The following is a 22028-nucleotide window of genomic DNA, read 5'->3' as shown; positions in this document are numbered from 1 at the left end:
TGAGCCAGGTGGGCTGGTTTCTGCTGCATCTGAAGGGTTGGTTAGGTTGGTGGAGGGCTCAGCTCTGCATGCTGGGAGCAGGGTTCAGCTACTGGAAACTCCTAGCGTCACAGAACAGTAGGGGTCGGAAGAGACCTCTGGGGATCTTCCACTTCTCTTACCCCAGGTCCAGCAGTGCCTGGCCCAAGCAGTTCCACCTCTGCAGGCAGTGCCAGGCTCTCCCCACACAAGGGGCAGACTGTGATTTTTCTCAATAGATGCGTTCAGCCTTTTTTGCTTTTCCCTTTTCAGCAACGCTTGGAAGCTCTGCCCGTGTGCAGATGTTGCCACTCAGACCCGTTGCTGTACTAACAACGAAACGCTCTGTGCATTTATATTTCGATTGAAACAACATGTGTCAGAGGTGTCTGATATTTTCCTGAGACAGCAGTGGGCTGACATTGGGATGTTTGTTGTCAGCTTGCATCATGAAGATAATTTTTTGCATTCAAAATCTAATTATATTGACATAATTATTCCCTTCCATGAGATGGTTGTAGGGCACACTATGTTGTGAATTGCTCTCAGCTCTGCATGGCACTGCGCTTTGTGTTTGATCAACTCGGTACCTGTGGCAATGGCCAAAGTGCCACTGCTGGAAGGAGCTTGTTGTAGCAGTACCACTGTGCCTCAGCACTGCACTCTCCTTTAGGATCAGGAATTCTCAGCTTCCAGGTCACCCCTGAGCCTAGCAATCTGGGGGTTTTGCTCCTTGTCAAGGACCCACATCAGCGCATTCTGCAGCGTTAGCAGCAGAAGAACAGGGAAGAGGAATTAAATGCAGGCAGCAAACTACATACTTCATTAGCACGGTATCCTGGAGCCAAGGATTTAACTCAATAGAGAGGCTCTTATCAGTCTTATCAGGGCTCGGGAGTGCTGAATTTTGGGAAGCTTCTTGGCAGTGCTCAGGGTGTTACCAGTATTGGCACCTATCCAGAAGCAATGGCAGTACAGTGCAAACCTAGCTGGGCTTTGCATGTTTTTATGAACTGGAATGCTCTTCCCCTGGGGTCCGGCCACCCTGTGATCCCAGAGCTCCTGTTATTTGCTCTGACAGCCCACTGGCTCCCGCACTGTGGCCTGTCACAGCCCACGCTGCAAATCATCTCTCACCTTGTCACCACCGAGATGGCAATTTTACAGCTGGCAGCCTCAATCACGTTGAATTTGCAGCTTGCGCTTCCTCTCCTCTTCTCTCTATCGTGTGATGATTTAGAAAACTGCACAAAGAGTTCTCTTTGGGTTCACCCTGATCAGCTGACATCAGATGAGGATGGGTCAGGCATCCCTGGTGCTGTGCATGCTGCCAGGCCTGCAGTGCTTGTTGTGTTGTGCTGCTTGCCAGGGTTTTCCTCCCTGCAATTTAAATTATAAATTAAACTTCTGGCTTTCTTATAAGCAGGTGGTATCTCTGGAAAGTGCTTTGTTTCTAAGCAGGTGTGCTGCTTAGAACTCACAATGTGTGAGTGGCCCCAGCAGCCTCCCATAGTATCCAGCCCCACGCTGTCCCTGGGAGCTTTGGAGCTCAGTGCTCCCAGACCCAGTTCCTTGGGATGTGCCATGCAGGGAGAGATGCTCATGCATGGTATCATGCTCAGACATTTGTTATGCTGGGTGTCACATTGTGATTTAGCAGTGAAGCAGCAATGCTCCAAAATCACTGCATGAGCGCAGTGCAGCTATTGTGGTGTGCACCTGAACCGTTGCAGTCTTTGCATGCTCCCCTTCACAGTGATGGGCAGCCCCACTTTGTAGGAAGGGATGCATGGCTTGGAGCCCATGGCTCTCTTCAAATTTCCTTCTATTTCTTGTCCAGGTTTTATGCTCTGTGTTGGGCTGCGCACACATGCTGATCTGGCACTCAAGAAGATGTCACTTTTTACTAATTAGCCATCTGCAAACCCTGACAATGCACTGCTACAGCCATGCATCTCATGGAATCATAGAATGGTTTAAGTCAGAAGGGACTCCAGAGGCCATCTGGTCCCACTGCCTGCAGTGCACAGGGACACCCACAGCTCCATCAGTGCTCAGAGCCTCATCCCCTGACCTTGGGTATCCGCAGGGGTGAGGGACTACCACCTCTCTAGGCAACCTGTGCCAGTGTTTTGGTGCACTTAGCGTAAAGAACTGGTTCCTTACATGCAACCAGAGCAAAGGTTCTTCATTCTGGAGACACACTCATCTTTCTGCATAGCAATTTTTGGTTTCTCCTTATATTCTGCCCTGAACTCGTTACTGTTTGCTCATTGCTATCAGTCTCCTCCCACTGAGGGGTGCTGGTCAGCGATGCAGTGAGACACCCCACTGCAGGAGTGTTGCTCCAGCACTGTTTGCTCATTACATAGGATAGGGCATGCATTACACGGTGGGTTTGCAGGTGGTGGGTTGGGAACTGATGCAGTGTGGTCCTGCAGGAGCAGCAGTTGGCCGAGGCGGCGGCGGCGCGACAAGGGCTGCAGGCAGACCTGGGCACGGCCATCCGACGCATTGCTGACCTGCAGCTGGCCCTGGAGGAGCTGCGCGCCAGCGATGACAGCGATGCTGAGAGGTGAGGGGGGAAGGGTGAGCTAGAATCCAGAAGCTCAGAAATTCACTCCTTCATAGTAAGCGATTTCCAATACAATTGGCACATTACAGTGAGGTGAGAAGTGCTTCCCGGCAGTGGTGTCCTCAGCTGCCACGCTTGGCAGCAGCACAGTTCTCTGCTCCACATCCTTCCCCAGTGCCCGGTGGTGCTGCAGTCGCTGTGCCCTGGGCTGGGATCTGAGGAAGCAGGAAGCAGGGTGGGGGTTCGTAGCCATGCAGTGTGCTGGGAATGGCCCGATTAGGGTCGTTAGGATAGGGAGGCTGTGCTGCTGCTGACTCTGTTCTCTGCTGTTTGCAGCGTGCAGACGGCGCGGGACACACTGTGCTCCGGGAGAGAGACGTGAGTGAGCTTCGTGCAGGGCTGAAGGAAAATCCCAAAGGATCTCATCCAGCCTGAAACTGGAGCAGGGCTGCTGGGGGTCACTGTTCCTAATGAGCTGCAGGATACAGAGGGTTCTGCTCCCAAATTCCCAACCTGACACTAACAGGGCTCTATTCTCCCCACAGGGATGCCTGCTCCAGCGTTGGCTCTGTGCTGAGCCTGGAGCCCGCAGAAAGCCTCTACTCCTGGCCAGGCTCATCTATAGGTTGGTCATCCCCAACCGGTGGCAGCATGGCTGGTAGCATCTCAGCGCTGTCCGTTGGCAGCCGCAGCACCCAGGGCCTGAGGTAAGGGACTGCCTGTGGGGATTGCACCACTGTTTTTTTGTTCCAGATGAGATATCTTCAAGGATTTGAGGAAAAGAAGTCAGTTTGTGAAAACCGCTCACAGATCAGCCCAAACACTAACAAGAGCCTTCAGTTATCAGATTGTTAATTCTTAGCAATGAGGAATACATCCCACCTCCTGTTTTGCACAGCACATTGCGTTTGGGGTGGTTCAGCTAAGGAAAGATATTGATTGGCTTAGAACCTGCAAGGCTCCATGCCTGACATTTGCAAGAATTTTGCAAAGCTGAGTACTTTGCAAGTGGAGAGTAGTACAGGAGACCCCAGGGCAGGCACAGGGGTGACCAGAGCACGGCACAGACCTGTGGCATCACTTACCACTTGAGTAGTGTATATGTGAGCGTGTGTTGGGGTGGAGTGTCTCACCCAGTGTGGACAAGGAGTGGGGGAACTGAGGGAGCTGAGGTTGCAGCATCCAATTGGGGGAGGCCAGATGAAAGCCACTACATCAAAACCATGCTTCAAGCGGTGTAATATCCCTTGATGTATTCTCCAGAGATAATTTAAAGAGGCGATGCAGCCTATTTGAGGATTTGTATGCCATATGCTCGCTTTTTGCTTCTGAAGAAACAGTATGCATTTATACAGTTTTAATATGAAATATGTTAATTTCTGACAGCAGTGCTGCCGGGCTGGAAGCAAGCTGAAGGGTGGCTCAAGTGCTCGTGTGGCTGAACTGCTCGGCTCTGTGCCATGCGGCACGGGGATGTGCAGTGACATCCGCTGTGCACTGTGGCCAGCACTGCACGCATCCTTGACAAACCCCTTCTTGGTGTCGCATGTGTGTAGCAGGTGAAGGGGATGAATTTTGTAGTATGCCAAGTTTGGGAAGCTCCATCTCAGAAAGGTGGTGGTAGGTGCAGAGAGGGCACCTGGCTTGCGTGGCGCTGGGGAGACTCTGCTCAGCAGCTCCGCATCCTGTGCTGGTGCAGCATGGGCTGAAGCAGCTCCAGAGCGTGAGCCCTGAGTAAGGAAGGTGCTTCCCCTATTTTTCATGCATGGATGTGCAAATGATAGCTTTATAACAAACGGAAGAAACGTTTTTTATGTATCATGTGCTCTTGGCGTTGGTTGCTTCTGGATGTTGCAGCCAGCAGTGTGAGCAGATGGAAGGATGAGCAAGGTCATGCAGGGCTGGGGGTTGCTGCCTGCAGCACAGGGCTTGGGTGCCCCTCCTGTGGTTGCCTCGGGGATGGTGTACAGGGACAGGCAGCACAGGAATGGGAGCTCTGGGAGCAGTTGCTGGGCTCATCCCCCTCAGCACCACTTGACATCCTTTGCTCCAGCTGATCTAGCTGTGGTCCTAAGTGCATGGCAGTAAATCAGAAGTTATGGCATATATTGTGTTTGTGAGATGAAGTATAGTGGAATTATAATACATATTAAAAAAAAAAAAGGCAGATATGTAGGCTTGAGAATTAATAAAAATAACTTACTGGACTGACCATGGCCACAGTGAAAGGAAATTTGCACCCAGATCTGGATATAATGTGGCAGCTGGGGTTTGTGAGAAGGCCAATTTTAAATTCAGTGTGGTAGCTTTGCTTGGCTTCAGCTAATCTGTGGTGGAAACATTAGAGAGGAGTCAATCTGAAACGCAACAAGCAGAATAGGAGAGGCAAGGTAATAAAGATGATATCAGCACAATGAGCTCTTCCGTATCAAGATTCCTTTGTCTTACACAAGCACCCACAATGACAAATGAATCTGCCTAGCGCTCACTTCTCAGCCGTACACATGGGATGTTTCCTGAACAAACAGCTGTCAAAAGCCAGGGGAAGGAATATAAGGCTATTACTGTCAGGGTAGTGCACAGACAGGAGAGACTTGATTAACGCATTCTTTAATTCTCCGCTATTTAAATGCTTGTACAAAATGTTGGACAGCAGGGCTAAGCCTCGCTAAGCACGACACATTGCGGAGTTGGAATAAGCCTTCCATTTTTCATTAGGAAGCAAATTCCAAACTCAGTGGGCTGATCGTGCCGCTTGCTGCAGAACATCCCTGCAGAGCTGCTGACCCCGAGGTGCAGGCAGGGACACCCCAGGGCCAGGCACAAGGCTGGGCTCTGCCATGCTGATTTTAATTGCGTGGAAAGCAAATCATTGCACTGAAAGCTGGGAGCTGCTGTAGATGATGGTGTGGTGAGAAAATCCTTTTCTGACGGAAATGAGGCCAATTTCTTCTCTCTCCCTGGAATGGAGTTATCTTGGCTCTATTTATGAGTTACCAGGAAAAGCATCCGAGACGCACTTTTATGCCTGGTCATGTGTTGCAGTGCATGCGTGGATTTTATTGTACAAATTATTTCAACTACCATAATTGTAATCATGTTAATTGCTGTGTAATCTTCACTAATTATTGTTGTATGTCATTTGCTTTGGTGTGAATGGCATATTACAGAGTCCCGTTCGGCTCACAGATGCCTCAGAGTTCTGCATGAGGCCCTATTTTTGCTCTTGACTTAGGGAAATCTCTGACACCTGGCGACCAGCAGTGCTTTGCTGGGTGGTTGCAGCGTGGTTGAAGCATGGACAGAGGAGGACTGCTGCAGGACAAGGCTGTGCCTGGCTTTTTCAGAGTGTAATTAATAGAAAATGAGGTGTAACTCCAGTGCCTTTGTGGCACCAAGGCGTGCAGCAGCAGGGGATGAAGTGCTGGTGGCTGGTGGCAGCCAGGAGCCTTGGGGATCTCCATGGAGCACAAAGCTGAGAGCTGCTGCAGAAAGGCACGTCAGCCTCATTCATATTCTTCCCTAGAGAAACACACAGTGTGATATTTTGATCTCAGATATGGATCTTTGTGGTGGTACCTCCAGGTTTTGGCAACATTGCTTCCTTTGAGGAGAAGCGCTAACAGCTTTTGTTGGAAGGACTCAAGTGTTTTAGGTGCTGGAAAGAAAGAGGAAAAGTGTCAGATGCTGAGCAATCCCTGCAGTGATTTCTTATGGCACGGCGCACAGCTGCCTGCACGGAGTGGCTGAGTGCACAGCAGAGCTGTGGGGCAGGGATGGGTGAGCGTGGGGCAGACACAACGCTTTGCCACCCTCTGGCATCAGGTTGGAGCTGGGGGCAAACACTGTGCTTGCTGTCGCCACTTTGCTTCAGGCTGTAAAGATTTTTATAAAAATAGTAACTGTCCATCTTGCTGAGCAGGGCGATAAATAGCAGAGTGCAGACTGGTTGTGTTACAGCCCATTAGGGTTTCTTACCTCTTCAGTTCCCTTTTATCTCGGTCTTAAAAACCAAAGCAACACATTGAAGCTGACTGTTTAATTTATGAAAGTCGGTCATGCAGCAGTCAGTTTACACCATTATTTAGAAACGCAGAGAATGATTGGAACAATTTCCGTACAAATTCTCTCTGAAGGATTACACTAGCTATTTAGGTAAGATGCAATTTAGGATCCTAAAACCCAGCATTACCAAAAGGTCTGAAGCCATTAATCAGCTGGACACTGGGTGCAGCGGCGCTGTTGAGTCCTGGAGGTTGCTGCGTTCCACGAGATTAAAACTGTGGTTAATTCCCTTTGCATTGGATAATCAATGCCCACTGATGAGCTGAGGGCATTGGGGGCTGGGGGAACATAGAGTGCCTCTGTTATCCCATTGCTCCTGCAGTTGCTTCCCTTCCCTGGCCATGGAGTTTGTCTTCAGTCCCATGTAAATTATTTCACGGGTCAGCACAGCCCGCTCTGCGCTCGTCCGGTGTTGTCACCAGGATTATCCACTGTCACCCTGTTCCCATGGCAACCCGAGCTTTCCCTGGGCAGGATGCTTTATTACTGCCGATGGAAAACCTGATGGTTGCTCTTACACTCCTGCTGGGCTCACCAAGGTTTGTTTGTATTTGGGTTCTGTCGCTTTACTTTGCCCTTTTCTCTCTCTTTTCCTCTTTTTGGTACCAGACAAGCTTAGACCCAGGCAGCCTTCTCATTGCAGCTGGTTTCAGAGTCCCCTTGGTGCTTTCTAACCCTTTTGATGGGGATACTTATGGGGTCCCTGTGCCCAACACCAACCACAGTGCTTGTGTGTGTCCAACTTCCTGGTCTTACCAGCACATGGCTAGGAGTGAGCAACCTATAGATAGTAACTGGCTACCACTGTGCTAAAATTACACTGCACACAGCTCTACAGAGATGCTTCTTTGTTTCAGATGTGCCCTGACAGCGTGGCCCTTCTCCTTTCCCTGCAGTGGCACAGGCAGAAAATACATTTTTTCAGCCCTTCAACTGAAAGGTGAAGGGGTGAGGGTGCAAAGTGTCACACCTGGGGTTTAGTGACATCAAAGCCACAGGGATTGCAGCCCCTCCCAAGCTCTGTGAGGACAGGAACAGGTTTGATGTAGAAAGCCCTTTTGCAGTGTGCACCAAGACCTGGCCCCTTGAGATGAGAGGGCTTTTGCTGTGGGAACACTCCCCAACTCCTGTGGCAGAAGAGCTACTCAGTGCCATTGGACACTTTGGTGAGGGACCAGTAGTGCCCAGGGGAAGGAGGGAGCGCCCTTGTTTCCTCCATCCAGCCACTCTATCTCAATCCCTGTCACATGAGGCTGGGAGCAGTGTCACTTCTGTAGTGCCAAGGAGCAGGGCTGGTGGCAGGACCACGGCTGGTCTTGGCCGTGGACCCGCTGAGGTCAATGTGGAGAGACGAGCCATGTTGTGATGTTGGTGATCGCTGTTGTTGTTGTTGCCCTTTCTGCTGTTCCATGTCTGCACTCTGTAAAAGCTGCAATCCTGGTAGCAAGAGCCATCTGTGCTGAGCTGATGCCATTCCCTGGGTAGCACCATCCAGAAGGCTCCGTGAGCCCATTGGGGTGAGGGCTGTGTATTTCTGGGTCAGAGTCCTGTTAATGCCAGTGGGTGGTGGGGCTCACCCTTGATGAGCACACGGTGCCCACACCAGAGCGTTTGCATTATGGCTGCTTGCAGGGTGAGCTCCCTCCCCACACAATCACTCTCACTTCCACTCACGTCTGACAGCTGCTCTTCAACAAGCAGATTTTTCCCCACTTTGCATTCGCTTAAGGGGTGAAAACATGTGCTGTGGGCAGAGGGCAGTTCCAGTGCTGCCTGGCAGGGTGATGTGCTGCTGTCCTGCTGTCCTCAGAGCCCCTCTGCAGGGCAGATCCTGCGTGGAAGCATCTCATCCCAGCTCTGCTGTTGTGCCCTGCCCAGGGCCGGCCTTTGTGCTGCTGTCACACTTCCCTGTGGTTTTTGCTATCTGGAGGAGCGCCCTGCAGTAATGTTAAGAAGCATTTGGTTTGTTCAATGAGTTGGTTTCATAAAATGTGAGCATAAATTTGGCTTAGGCAGAAAGAAAACAAATCCTATAAATTGCTATAATATGATGAGAAGAAAGGACATTTGGAGGTGTGTGTTGCTTTGGCAGAGCTAAAGCGGATGATGCCATACACTGTATGCCACAGTTAGCTGGTTTTGTTTTACTCAGAGTTATTTAAAGACAAAATCTTTGGGCACTGCTGAACTTTTTGTTGCTGAGTTTTTTCTGAGATTACCATGCAAATATCAGCTTTTTGCCCCTGTTGGATGGGATTACGGCAGTTTAAACTAATGGCACTCTGTTGTGCAGGGGGAGCAGAGACACCACAGAGCCCGCAGCCACCCGGCCGGGCTCCTCCTTGAGCACCACGAGATCTGTTGATGCCGCAGACACCGGGAAGGCTGTGAGCCCTCTGCTCAGCGCGAGGAGACGGGAATATGGAAAGCCTCTCTCAGACAGCACGGAGCTGACGAGCCCGCTGGACAAACCCGCAGCCAGGTCCCCTCTGCCCAGCGCCTCGGCCGCGCTCTCTGACTACGTGGGGGAGCTGCGCAGGAGGAGGGCGGCGGAGAAGGAGCAGGGCCCGCTGCTGGAGGACACTGCAGCCCTCCCCATCTACCGCACCACCGGAGCCGCGGCCCTGCGGCGCAGCAGGCCTCGCCTGGGGGATGCGGGCACCGAGCTGCCCGGGGTGAGCGACGGAACCGACGGCAGCCTGCCGCGCTCCTCCAGCCTGCGCGGCCTGGCCCAGCAGCCGGGCCAGCCCACGCTCTCCCCGGTGCTGAAAAGAGCCTCCAAATTCGGTTCCTGCGATTCCCTCCTGCTGTCCCTCGGCGGCCCAGAGCTGCTCGGACCGAGGCCGTGGAGAAGCCGCCTGGAGCCGTCAGCCGAGGAGGACGGGCAGGCTGCAGACTGGGCCTCACCCGGCACCGGGTTGGGAGAGGGGCTGGGGGGAGACCCCCGTGCCTGGAAGATCCCCACCCTCGACTTTGAGAGGAGAACCAGCACTGAGCTGGAGGAATTCCTGCCAGCCATTCGCAAATCCCGTTCCACCAGCAGCCTGGCCAAGCCCGGCAGGGACAGGAAGGACGGCCACCGGGCCCTGACCGTCCGCTTCCAAGACGAGGCAGTGGTGGGCGATTCGGCATCCTCCAGGAGCAGGAGCGTGGCACAGCCCAGCCTGGCCCCCGGCGGGGACCGATCCGACTCCTCCTCGTCCTCGGGCTCCATCCTCTCCTCCAGGAGCGCCGACAGCATCAAGCAGCGGCCGTGGAGGTCGGACGGAGAGGGCTGCAGTGGGAAGGGCAGCACTGAGAGCAGTGGGGAGAGCCACCGGGCAGAGGCAGAGGGGAAGGAGGATGACGTGAGCAGCATCATGAGGAAGTACCTGGGAAAAGAATGAGGTAACAGCATCGAGCCGCGAGCCCCGGGTGCTCTGAGCTCACAGCAGTGGTGGCAGCTTTATCCCCAAGCTGCTGCCTGGGCCTGCTCTGTACCCCTGGAGCTGTGTCCTCGGGGTCCTGCCACGCATCCCATAGACAGCCCTCAGCCCTGTGTCCGCTGGGCTTCCTGCCTGGACACCAAAGGTGACCCCCTCTGCAGTTCCATCTCACAGTCAGGCTGCGTCCTGTAGTTAGCAATTGCCTCTGACAACCACTTGGATCCAATTTTCGGATTACAACTGACACTTCAAGAATTAGGATTTATTACTGCAATCCAGGTTTGAAAGCAAAGTCCCTAATGAATGCGCCACAACTGTAATTAAGTGTTTAAAATAGATTAGGAAAACATTTTGTAAAACCATTGCCTTTAGACGAACTTATTGGGTGTCAAGCTGTGACCAAATTGACTAAGCCAACAAAAGAAGGGAGCACGTGTTAATAAAACATTTCTTTCCAGGAAGCAAAATTTGCATAATGCAATGTCCCACTTTCCCCAGACTTTGTCACTATAACAGCAGCAACTGGACTCTGTGCTGTGCACAAGTGAGGAGCTGCCAGCAGGCAGAATCCCATCCCTCTTTTGGAAGGGCACCTGTTAAGAAGTATGCCATTCAAACAGGGGCTGAAAGAGGCTCCCCAAAAGTCATGAGTTTTACAGCTGATGAGACTTTTTGGCTATAGTCATACCACAGTTCCTGCACGCTCCTGCTCTGTTCTGTATCACCATGGGGGTTCTCAGGGTCAGCACTTTCTCCTGCAGTCTCCTTGCTGCCAAAGGTGCCTTGTTCCATTGTGGCACTGCCCAGAATTAAGCAACACAGCTGAAGGATGTTTTTGGGTCTTGGTGTGAAATGCAGTAACCGGAGTGAAGTGTGAGGGCCAGTCAAACTGAGCTGCACGTTGAAGAGCACACAGTACGAGCTCTCACTACATATGCTTTTCTTCTATTTTTAGTTTCCAGAAGCTGAGTCTTCATCTGAAGTTTTATAATTCCATTCACAACGAAGCCGGACACATCTGCAGTTTCATGACCGTTGCCTGCTGGCCACACCTCACTGCCATGAAGGACAGCATACAGTACCTGGTGCAATGGGAGGCTGTATTCCCATGTCTGCTTGGTTTTTACACAATAAAATTTTTGCTTCTTCACCCCAAGCCTCCCCTTGCCTTGCATTTCTATGCAGTGTCACTGAGTATGTGGAAGGGCATGGGGTGCTCCCAGCTCTACTTCTCAGAGTACACCCGTAGGCAGGGACCTCCCACCATACCCTCTGTTTGCTCCTGACCAACTCTTCTTATGGTCACAATGCTATTCCCTAGAAGAAACCCCACATTTACTCATCTGTGAGGTGTTTGTGGCGCAACTATACAGGCGCATGCAGCACTCTGCTTCCCATCAGTGCTTGGCTGGAAGGCTCTCACCAGGTTGCACAGCCCCCTGTGACCTTTGGAAAGGCAAATTGGGCAGTATTCAGCATTCAGTCATGCTTTTTGGATTCCTCCCATTCATTTCTAATTTAAACCAAACCATGGCAGCAAGTAACATTTTCCTTGTCACAGATGAATGCAAAACCTTCGTCTCTGGGTTCCCGTCAGCAGTTTGCTCAGCCCTGTGTGCTCTGTAAGCAGTTTCTCACTCCCAGCAGCGCTGCAATGCCAGCAGCACACACTGATGCACCGCTGCGTCCCAGGCACAAGGTGACAATCCCCATGCACAGGCATTCCTGGCCACTCACGAGCTCTCAGGGTAGCAGGTATGTGTGCCATTCCAATTACTTCAGATGTTTACCCAGCCTCGCGCTGTGCTTTGGGAAGTGAGGGTCCTGCTTTTGGCACTGAAGTACATTCACAGCAGTCCCTGCAGAGCACCCATAAAACATATTTTCTGCGAGCATGTTGAAATCTCTCGGAGCTCAGTGCAACCCTGTTCAAAAACAAGTGTACGGCTGTTGTTTTTAATCCTTTCTTCCCTTGAAACTGGCACGCTGAACTGCAGCACACTGTGTAATCATTACAGTCCCTGCAAGTTCACAGATTAAGTGAAAGACATCTCTTCTCCAGTCTTCTCTGCATAAAGCAGGCAACTCAAAGAGGAGAAAAATAATTTACAGAAATCCTGTGCTCCCTTCTGTGCTTTCAAATGCAAAAAGAAAAAGCACAGATTGTGCAGTTTGGAAGAGAAATCTCTGCAGTCTGCCCTTCCATCTTGTAAGAACATTTCTTTAATACTATGCTCGAACAAAAACTTATGGGAAAAATCTGACTAAGCTGCAGTGGCCTAGCTTGGCAGAGATGAGAACTTAGGATCGTGAAGGTTGCACAAGACCTCCAAGATCGTCACGTCCAAATTCTCCCTGATGAGCCTCTTGGTCTGAGTGCTGCTCTGAGTGCTGTCCCCAGGTTTGCTCTCTAAAGTCTGACCCACAGACATGGGATGGGTGAGGTGTCAGCTTGCAGCTCATTCTTAAGCTAACATCACTACACGTAAATAAGTCAATGTGCTCAAAGAGCTGCATAAACTGCTCATTATTGGGCGGAGGCAGCAGAGATGATTCTTTTGACACTGAGCTTTGTATCTGGAATTACTACACCATGCTGCTGCGGTGTTTGCTGAACATTAAGCTGTTGCTATTTAAACCTGCAGAAGGAAAGCAGATTTGTGTGTAATAATATACAGGGCTCGCTTTTTTTCTTCTTTCTGCTTTTGCTTTGCAGGACACAAAGGAAATTGCTCTGTCACTTGAAATGGCTCTGCACATCCTTTAGCAGGAAAAAACAGCACTTGGACTGGAGATTTTCAGCCTGAGTCCAGAGAATTGTTTGCCCTTGAAACCCTCTGTGCAGCGGAGATCTGTTCTCACGGGCAGTGAGAGAGAGCGATCTGTCAGCTCTGGCCTGCAATAAATCCACGGCTGCACAGCACGGGGTGCAAAGTGCCTGTGAGCTGCACCATCCCTATTGCACACAGACACGTAACCAATGGGCAGAGCAGCAGGTCTCGGCACGGGGCAGTTTATAGCCTGCAGTGGGACAACAAGAGTTATTCTTTTTGCCCCCGTATTTCAGCTGCCTTTATCCCGGAGCCACTGCTTTGTTTTTTGTACTGCCTGCTTGTGGTGCTGCCAGATCAGCTCGGGGCTCCTGCGGGCTCCAGGAACCCCTGGCTTGGGGACATCCCCATGTGTCACCGTTGGAGGTGGGGAGCCACATCACCCCATGTGCTGCTGGGGGGAACAGAGAGAGCCAGTGCTTCCAGTGGGGCTGATGCATGGCAGGGAGGTGCCTGCAGATCAGACAAAGGAGCGCCAAGCGACAGAGGCTGCCAAGTTTCTAATTAACATAATTAAAACGTGCTCTTTTCTTCCAATGGATGTGCCTTCTGCAAGCATCCATCAGAGAAATGAGCTCTGTAAAGAGCTCCTTCCTTTGCAAGATGCCCATAATTCAGTACTGACAGTGTCCACATCCATCCTGTTGCTGACTGCGACATTAATGGATTCTGGCCTGGCTGTTCCTGTACTGTCAGAGGCTCCTGCCTTGACATGTCCCTTCCCTAATGGATGGGGAACTGCAAGCTGTGAGCTCGTGCTTCCCTACATGAGTCACCAGGACGGGGATGTTCAATCCCATGGTTGGCACTGGGACTGGTTCCCAGGTCCCCATCCTCCCCCTGTGCAGAAGAAGCAACAGGCTCTGATAGCAGGGGAGTTGTGGTCCCCTTCTTCACTCTCAGGGAAGTCAGGGAATCACATTTATAATGCTTCCTAGTTATGAACAGGGCATGTAAGATTCTTTCCAAACAAATAACCTGCTTTCCCCCCTGTGCCTTCATCCCAGTTGCCTCTGGAAATGCTCTGCTTTGATACTTCACTCTTCTTAAAGTGTACTTCACTCTTCTGCAGAGGTGCGGAGGGGCAGCTCCTTACTCTGCACAGCTGCTGCAGCCTAGCAGAAGGATGCATGGAGCTGCTGGGCCCATCCGATGCTGGTGGCCCCGAGGAGACAGAGGATGGGGGCATTTTCCACGCTCACGCTGCTACCAGCTCACCCAGCGCCGCCGGATTCAATTTCATGCCTATTGGATGCACCGAGATAATACCGAACTGCTGCCGTGCACAGAGCTTCTCTGCCAGCTAAACGTGTCCCATCCCCTGCAGGTAACCATCAAACGGGTGTGGGGATGTGCTCTGCAGCAACAGGGAGCTCTGTGAGGCTGTGTGAGGACGCGCTGCCGCATGGCACAGCAGAGCGCAGCCCAGCACGGCCGCGGCTCTCGTGGAGCAGAGTTGTTTCTCCCTGACTCGCTGTCAAGCTGCTCGTCTGACTTGAAAGTGATGTATTTCTTTGAATCGCAGCCCTGAAAGAACAGCCAGAGCTTAATTACAGCAAAAGGGCCTTGTGCTTGTGCGGCACATCACAAAGCAGCTGGTGAGAAAGTTTCCACAATAGGAACCCTTCCAGAGTGACGTCCTGGCGTCAGGGGGTCCTGGAAAAGATGGAGAATTTAAAGGGAAGAAGAAAAAGAGCAGAAGAAAATAACCACACCGAGCTTCATTTGCATTTCTATTGCAGAGCTTCAGCCTTGCAATATACCGAGGGCATCGCATTGCCATTCCCAGGCAGTGGGGCAGCAGTGCTGAGCTCTGCAGCCCCGCATCCAGCCCTTCCCTGCACTGGGGCTGAGCTCTGCACCCCTCAAACCCTTCTACTCAATCATCACTGATCACAGTTTGGAGCCCCAAACAGCTCACAAATTAAATTATTTATTCATATAAAATGTGCTTACAATCGCAAAAGGGATTCACTTAATTGAAAGTGCAGCCAGCATTTTAATAAAACCATAAAAGGGTGAAACGTGCATAAATGCAGGAAAAGTGTTTAATCTCAGAGAGATTGCTTGATGTTAGAGAGCGCATTCCGCTCCCAATATAGCTAAGCAAATAATATTGAGATCCCACGAGCAAAGAGATATTTTTATCTTTTCGCTCAAGCCCTGGGTTTAAATTTGACATTATAATTGTGAATTATGCTAGTTCATTACCATAGCTACAGAAGGCTTTGGCCAGCCCGCAGATCACATTGCTGGTGACTGTTGGTGTGCTGTGCCTCCATCCTGGAGCTGGGGACTCCCTGCTGCAGCTGTGGCATGCGCTGTGGGCACACCATGCACGCATGAAGGGTCAGCGTGGGAAACTGCCTGTGCTTGGGTTGTAATCACTCGGATCGTAGCTGTGGGATGAACTTAGCTAATGAAGGGAACACCTGGCTGACGTGCAGCACCCAGCTGCCTTGGCAGCTCCTGGGGCAGTGCTGGGTGAGGGCAAATGTGGCCTCGTGTTCGGCCCTACACCACGTCCCAGGGGCTGCACATCTTCCTTGAGGGCCATGAGAGCTCCCAACAGCCCATTAATCCTTTTTCTTGTTAATACCACAGAGCAGCTTGTCAGGGCTGCCTGCTTTCTGATGAATAATACAGTGCAGCGGGGAGGCTGCGGGGAATTATGTAGCAGATTTAATTAGCATGGAAGTGAGGGACATGGAGAAGATGGAGTGGGTTGAGGATGTGGGGATGCTGCAGGGTGTGCTGGACACACCATGCTTCTGGAGAATTCACTGCCCTATGCAGCCCCTGAGCCTCTGACACAATTCTGTCCCTATTATGGTAGGGTCATGGCCATGGGAAATCTCAGCAGGACAGATCCCTGCTCCTGATGGATCCCACTTGGTGCACAGTGCCCTGGGAGCTGCTGCTGCCGCAACCCCAGTCTAATTTTGTGACCGGCGCTAACACAGCTGAATTACTGTGGGGAGCGTGAGGACAGGTTCTGGCTCTCACTTTTATAGGGATTAACCGAGAAGCATGCACAGAAATCCCCCAACAGCGTGGCCTCGTGCCCTCAGTACAGAGTGGTATCGCTGCTGGGCCGCAGCGGTGCAATGCTCAGCGATTGCTGGAACGTAGGGTAGCAGCATGGAGGTGTGCTGGCATGGATCCATGATGGGGTGTGCACTGTGGGGGTTGGGGGGTGCCCCCACCCCATGGGCCTCGCTTAGGCTCTGCCCAGCCTGCAAATCCCTGGGGATTTGGCAGCGATTAGGGGCATTAGCGGCGGCCTCACAGGGGTGACCACTTTGACTTTGCAGGTGCAGAGCCTCCTGCTGCTGGCGAGGTCCTGGAGGAATTGCTCCAGCACTGCCTTTGGCTCCTTTGGCTGCGGAGCTCACCCCAAATCCGTGAGCTGGAGGGGAGGAACTTGCAAAGGGCAAAGCGTCTTCAACCTCTTTATTAAGCAGCAGAGCACAGCTCAGCGCTCGGCTGGCATCCACTGATAAAAAAGAGATGGACAACTTTGGAAATCAGTGCAGCTCACAGCTGAAATTCCACACTCCTCTGTTGGCAAAGCTCACAGCTGAATTGCAAAACCCCCAGACTCTCTGAAGCAGTGTGTGCCATCACAGCCCTGAGGAGCTCACCTTGCAGCATCAGAGGGTGGGCAGGAGCACAGCACAGGAAACTCCTCTCCAGAGTCTTCTCCCGGGCAAGAAAGCCATTATTTAAAGCCATTATTTGTTGCGTGGGCTCTCCTGCATTAAAGCAGGGGTGCGGAGGTGGGAAGGAATTACTTTTGTATTTAATCACGCAGTAATTACAGGAGCGTGATTGACTTTGCTGCCTCGTCTCTGGTAGCAGGGGCAGCCAAATGGAGGAGCTCAGGCCTCAGCGTTTCAGCCACCCTCACCCAAATGCTGCTCCTAAGGCTGCGGGGTGCTGCAGGGCTGGGGCTGACCACTCAACACGGGCTCCCTTTGCTGCTGCCAGGCTTAGCCCAACAAATTGCTCCCAGCACAGGGCACACGTGTGCAGCGTGACTGCTGCTTGTTCTTTACCAACCCAGGAGCCGAAATGAATTGCAGCTATACAATGAAGAGTCACTTTATTGCTAAGGCATTAGGCAAAGCTAATGTAATCTGAACTGATATTGAATACAAATCCTTGGCTGTGAGTCACCCTGCTCTTACATTGTGTTCTGTCGCGGAGGAGTGGCGTGCCAATAGAATGCCAGGCATTAAAACAACAAGGTGGAAACGAGCTTTTCTTTCTCCCCATGAAAGACAGCCATAATGACAGCCAAATCACCCAATCATTGCATTAATTAATAAGTATTTGCAACCTCCTGAGATTGATTTGATCATTGTAACACCAAGTGAAGCCTGAAGAAGAATTCCTGGGGGAAGACCATTCTGATTTCATGTTCATTTTGGTTCTCGCTCACGTGCAAGAAAAGCAGCTTCAAGCCAATGAAGTGCAGGAACCCACAGAAGGTACAGTCCTGCATCTTTCTCATGTCACCCATTCCTGCAAGCAACAGGAATGCAAGACTTTTCAACAGCCCTTCCCAGCCCAGTCCCAGGCACTGGGTACCCAATATACACAGGAGGTGCTGCCAGGAAAGATGATTACAGATGCCACATTTGTGCACAATGCAAAATTAACAACCATAACAGCGTTTCGTACTGATGGAGCATCATTCATCTCTGGGTAAGAATGCATTCTCACAGACATTGATTAATCTCCCTCCATAAACACTCCTGCAAGACAGGTGCTATTGATGCACAGTGCTAGGCACGACTTAGAATCAAGCATGGGCTTGTGCTGAGTGTGGAAATTTCTGCTGCTCACCGTACCTGAGGTCAATGCTAATGCAGTCCTCGATCCAGCAGCCAGCTGGAGCCACAGAGTCCTCCTTCCAACACATAGGGATGGAGAGGATAGGAGCAGTGCAGGCACCTGTCCCTGCAAACTTGGGACAGACCCTGTGAGAACCAAATAAAGGCCAAATCAGCAGCTAGGCACCGGTGTTCCTACGGCTGTAACCCTTTGTGCTTTGTGGGTGCGCACATCGCCCATCCCCGCCACCACCAGGAGTGACCCTGCTGCCCCTGGAGCACCAGCACACCCACCAGTGCACTCCAGGGCCACGGGGCACAGGGCTGGCAGCCCCCTCCTTCCAATCCCCTGTGTAATAGCATGCTGCCACACTTGACAGCTTCCCTTATCTGCTGCCAAGCTGATCAGTTCTGGCTGTAATTTCATGCTGTTATAGGCAATCACACTTGTAAAGCAAAAACCATGTCTGTATTTCATAGCCAACAACGTGAAGTCAGGTTTAAAGCACTAAGGAAGCCAGGCTGGCAGCTCCTTCTGTGTCCCATAGGACTGGAGGGGACGTACTCCACAAGGCTGCTCAGCCCTGCACGGGAGCAGAGCCCCGGTGCTGCAGTGATGCAGGATGGCTACAGAGAGCTCCTGGTGCCTTCTGCTGCACACTCACGAGCCATGTCCAGGCACCAGGTGCCATGTGCAGAAAGAAGAAAGGCAGATAGCTGCCTGCCAAGGGGAGGGGTTGGGGGAAAGGAGCTCAGGTGCTTGCGCTCAGCGCTGGGCAGACACGGTGCTAGGCAGAGCATGTGCCGTGTGATATGGGGAGGAAACAAAGCTCCTTCTGGTGCTCTCCATCTGGGCTGTAAGGTTGCCTGAGAAGAGAGGAAGGCCAAGTGCACCCAGAGTCCTCCTGGTGCCAATGAGCCCCGTGCCACCTCCTGCTGCATCCCCATGCCCCTGCTGCTCCAACCTGCAGCTCTCCCAGCCAGGACTGGCTGCAAATCCTGCACCGGAACCCAAGCTCTGACACCCTGCAGTGGAGGATCCCAACTGCACCTGTTTCACTTTGCTTTTCACACTTTGCATTTTTGAAGAACGGGAAATGCAACGATGTAAAATCCTCTGTCATGTCACTCAACACAGGGCCCCTACGGAAGAAGGATGTAGTAAGAAGCCCTGCAGGCTTGACAGCCCCTCGACTGGCTCCAGGGAACCCGGGGGTCCCTAATCCATCTCAATCCAGCTGCCTCCTGCTTGCAGAGCTGTGCTTTTAATTACTGCCAGGGTGAGGGATGGGGTTGCCACGGTGACAGAGCTAGCAGCTTCCTCGCCTCCGGAGCCCTCCAGCCCTGGGGAGCATCCTGGGGAGCATCCCTTACCTCCCTGTACCTCCTCTCTATGTGTACCCCCATCCCCTCCATCAGGGCTGCCTGAACATCATTGGGGTGTCAGGGGGTGAACGTTGCAGCTTTGGTGATGGCTTTCCCTCAGCACCCAAACAAACCAGCCCAGGAAGCTCTCTATCCGCAGCAATAATTGATGCGAGCGCATGTTTTCAGGCAGGAGAACACCCCACCTCTGTTCCCACACACTCCGAGGGGAATTGCTGCTTTCAATCTTATTCATATTTATAACTCTTCACTTGGGCCCAGCCGGGCTCCTTGTTAGGAGATTTACAGCCCCTGCTAAGCGCTCCTTCCAGGGCTCCTCTGAGCTGCAGGAGTTGATGCCATGCCCAAAGCTTTCCTGCAAGGATCCTCCCAAAGCCAAGCATCCCAGAGCACACCCCCCTGCAGGGACCTTGTGCCGGGGTGGGGGGCTGTGGCTGCTTCTGCTGTATGCTGTCCCCCAGCCCTGCCCCCCGCCCTCTCCCCACATCTCAGGGGATGGTTATCGATCTGGTGGCACCCCGTGCTGTGCCTACAGCCTGCTGCAAAGCTTAATGAATTGATCAGTGAGCACTCTGAGATCCCCAGATGGAAAAGCCGTGTAATTACCAAGCAGCATCCAGTGGTACTCAGGGTAATTGCAGTAACGACTGCAACGACTCCCCTCCCCAGCAGGCAGAGCACAGGGGTTAATGGGGAACTTTGCACAGCAAACTAGGCAGAAAGATTTGCATTTCTTGGAGAGAGAGTGTGAGCTTTCCCCGGCTAGTTGGTTTGTGTTTGCAGTACATTAGCTAATCTCATTTCAGCTTGCACAACATCTCCCATCGTGCGAATGCACACGCACAGCCGTGATGCTGAAGCCCTGCCAGGGCCCCACACTCGTTGCCTCTGTTCTGCCAGATCCCACACGCAGCACGGGGCAACCAGCACGGGGCCTTGCAGCCTCGGCAGATCCCTGTTTGCAGGGCTCTAAGCAGGCGCTGGCATGCTAAACGCTGTGCTTTTGGAGGAGACATTTATATAGCAGCACTTAGTGACTGCTGGTGAGCTTAATGCCAACCCCTCATCATACTGACACGCTGAGCAGTGTCACGTTAGAGCGAGGCTTGATAATAGCTCTGCACGAGTGAAAGGTTATGATTTTGCTAAGATCCTGGTAAGTAATAGACCTGTGCTGGTGTCATGTGTTGGACATGCAATGCAATCACACGGCAGAAGCGTGGTGGGACCAGCATCCATATGGGGCCGACCTGCTGCCTGCGTGGGCATGGTGCATTTGGGGCTTTTGTGCAAAGGCAATGAGGAACATCCTGCCCTTGGTGGGCAGAGGGAGGAGCTGGGGGGCAGCGAATGCCTTCCAACCATGGGAGCTGCAGCCGTGCTATCAGCAAGGAGCTGGTGTGCTGCCAAGCACTTACAAACCAATCAATTAAACCATCAAAGCTTGGGAGAGCAAAGTGAAACGGTATGGATTCTTCCTTACGTGAGAAGAGCTTTGGAACCAATCCCCTTCCCCAAAATGAGAACAACCACCCCGAGTGCTGCCACCCCGCTCCCCTTGGAGCTCTGCACTTCTCCCACCATCCGTCCCCTGCTCCCAGCACACAACCAGGCTGGTTGGAATCATTTACCCTTCAGGTTAACCTGCTCACAGAGTGCAGCCCGAGCTGACTGCCCTGCTAATCCCCTCCTTGTGAGCACAATCACCGGATATTTTACATGTACCTGCAGATGATAAGCGAAAATGTGAAGCAGTGACAGAGCTAAGCACTGGTTCTTAAAGGATTCATTAATAATTCCTCCATTTGAAGATGATTCCTCACTGCTGTTTTTGGAGATCTGTGAATGAGCCCGTTCTTAACTCTCTTCAGATGCACCGCTCTGATATGGATCATGCTGCTTTTCATGAGAATTCTGCTTGATGCCACATCAAATGCATTGCGACAACCTGCAGTAGCTCCGCAGACACCTTCCCCCCTCCCAAATCTGTAATCTCTTCAAAGACCACAATCAGCTGTTGGACAAGAACCCGGTTTTCGTAACACCGCCGTTGCTGTGCTCACTGTCAGCCATTCTTTCCCTCTTTTCCATTTCCCTTTGCCATTCCTTTGCCTTTGCCCACCGCCCAACTGCATTGTCGAGATGCATCCGGTGGCATTCATCCCCAGCCCACATCTCAGGGACATACAAACCCAATCCACATCCCACAGGGACACTGATTGCAGAGCATGCTTTGGGGAAATCGTTTGGCGTTGAGAAGAGTGTCCTCTGCTCAGTGCTGAGGCCAAGGCTGAGCCCATTACATCCTGAGAACAAGTGAAAGGTAAGTGCAGCACGTGCAGATAATGCAGAAACAATGCATCGCTGCCCTCTTGCAGGCAGACAAGGCTGAGGAGCTGCAGAGCTTTGCCTCACTGCAGAAAACATCCAACAAAACTTCTTTTTATTTCTTAAGGAGAAATTGCTAGATAGGACAACATCAATTCTGTGCACTCATGAATTTACAAATTCAGCTTTCTGTGTCAGGAACAGTATCTGGTGCAGAGTAACTTATCTTGCAATTTATACGGGAAGCAGTGAGCAAATACCAGCAGCATTCTGGTGTGAATACCAATTTTGAACAAATACAGGGAATGGAGGCCCTGGTAAAAAAGCCTTCTCTGAGCAGGGCTCTGCTGGGCAGTGCAGAAGACAGCTTGCTCTGCACACTCCTGGAGAGGGTCTGTCAGCAAAGAGAACTCTTGCAATGCTGCCCTCTCACAGACCCAGCCCTGCAGCCCAACCTGGTGGTGTGGTGAAAGGCTTTGTCGTGCCAGGGGAGGAACTGTGCACAGCCACTCAATTGAGCATCTTGGTTGGGGAATAATGGTGGTAACAAGGCTGGCAGGGT

At 51.9% G+C, this 22028-nt stretch overlaps 1 protein-coding gene across 1 annotated transcript in view; it reads left to right on the top strand.

Moving 5' to 3' along the window:
* Positions 1–11239, top strand: part of MYO18B (myosin XVIIIB) — a 44656-nt gene extending 33417 nt beyond the window's left edge. The window contains 5 exon segments of the mRNA XM_042865485.1: positions 2460–2593; positions 2930–2971; positions 3139–3300; positions 8952–10045; positions 11039–11239. Of these exon segments, the coding sequence (XP_042721419.1) occupies positions 2460–2593; positions 2930–2971; positions 3139–3300; positions 8952–10044 (1431 nt within the window). The 3' untranslated portion in view covers position 10045; positions 11039–11239.
* Positions 11240–22028: the final 10789 nt, after the last annotated feature.

This window comes from Lagopus leucura, unplaced genomic scaffold, assembly GCF_019238085.1.
Source record: "Lagopus leucura isolate 7727_CA_CO unplaced genomic scaffold, USGS_WTPT01 Super-Scaffold_806, whole genome shotgun sequence".
Lineage (NCBI taxonomy): Eukaryota > Metazoa > Chordata > Aves > Galliformes > Phasianidae > Lagopus > Lagopus leucura.
The sequence above is the reverse complement of the archived record's forward strand: the minus strand, read 5'-3'. Positions and strand labels throughout refer to the sequence as shown.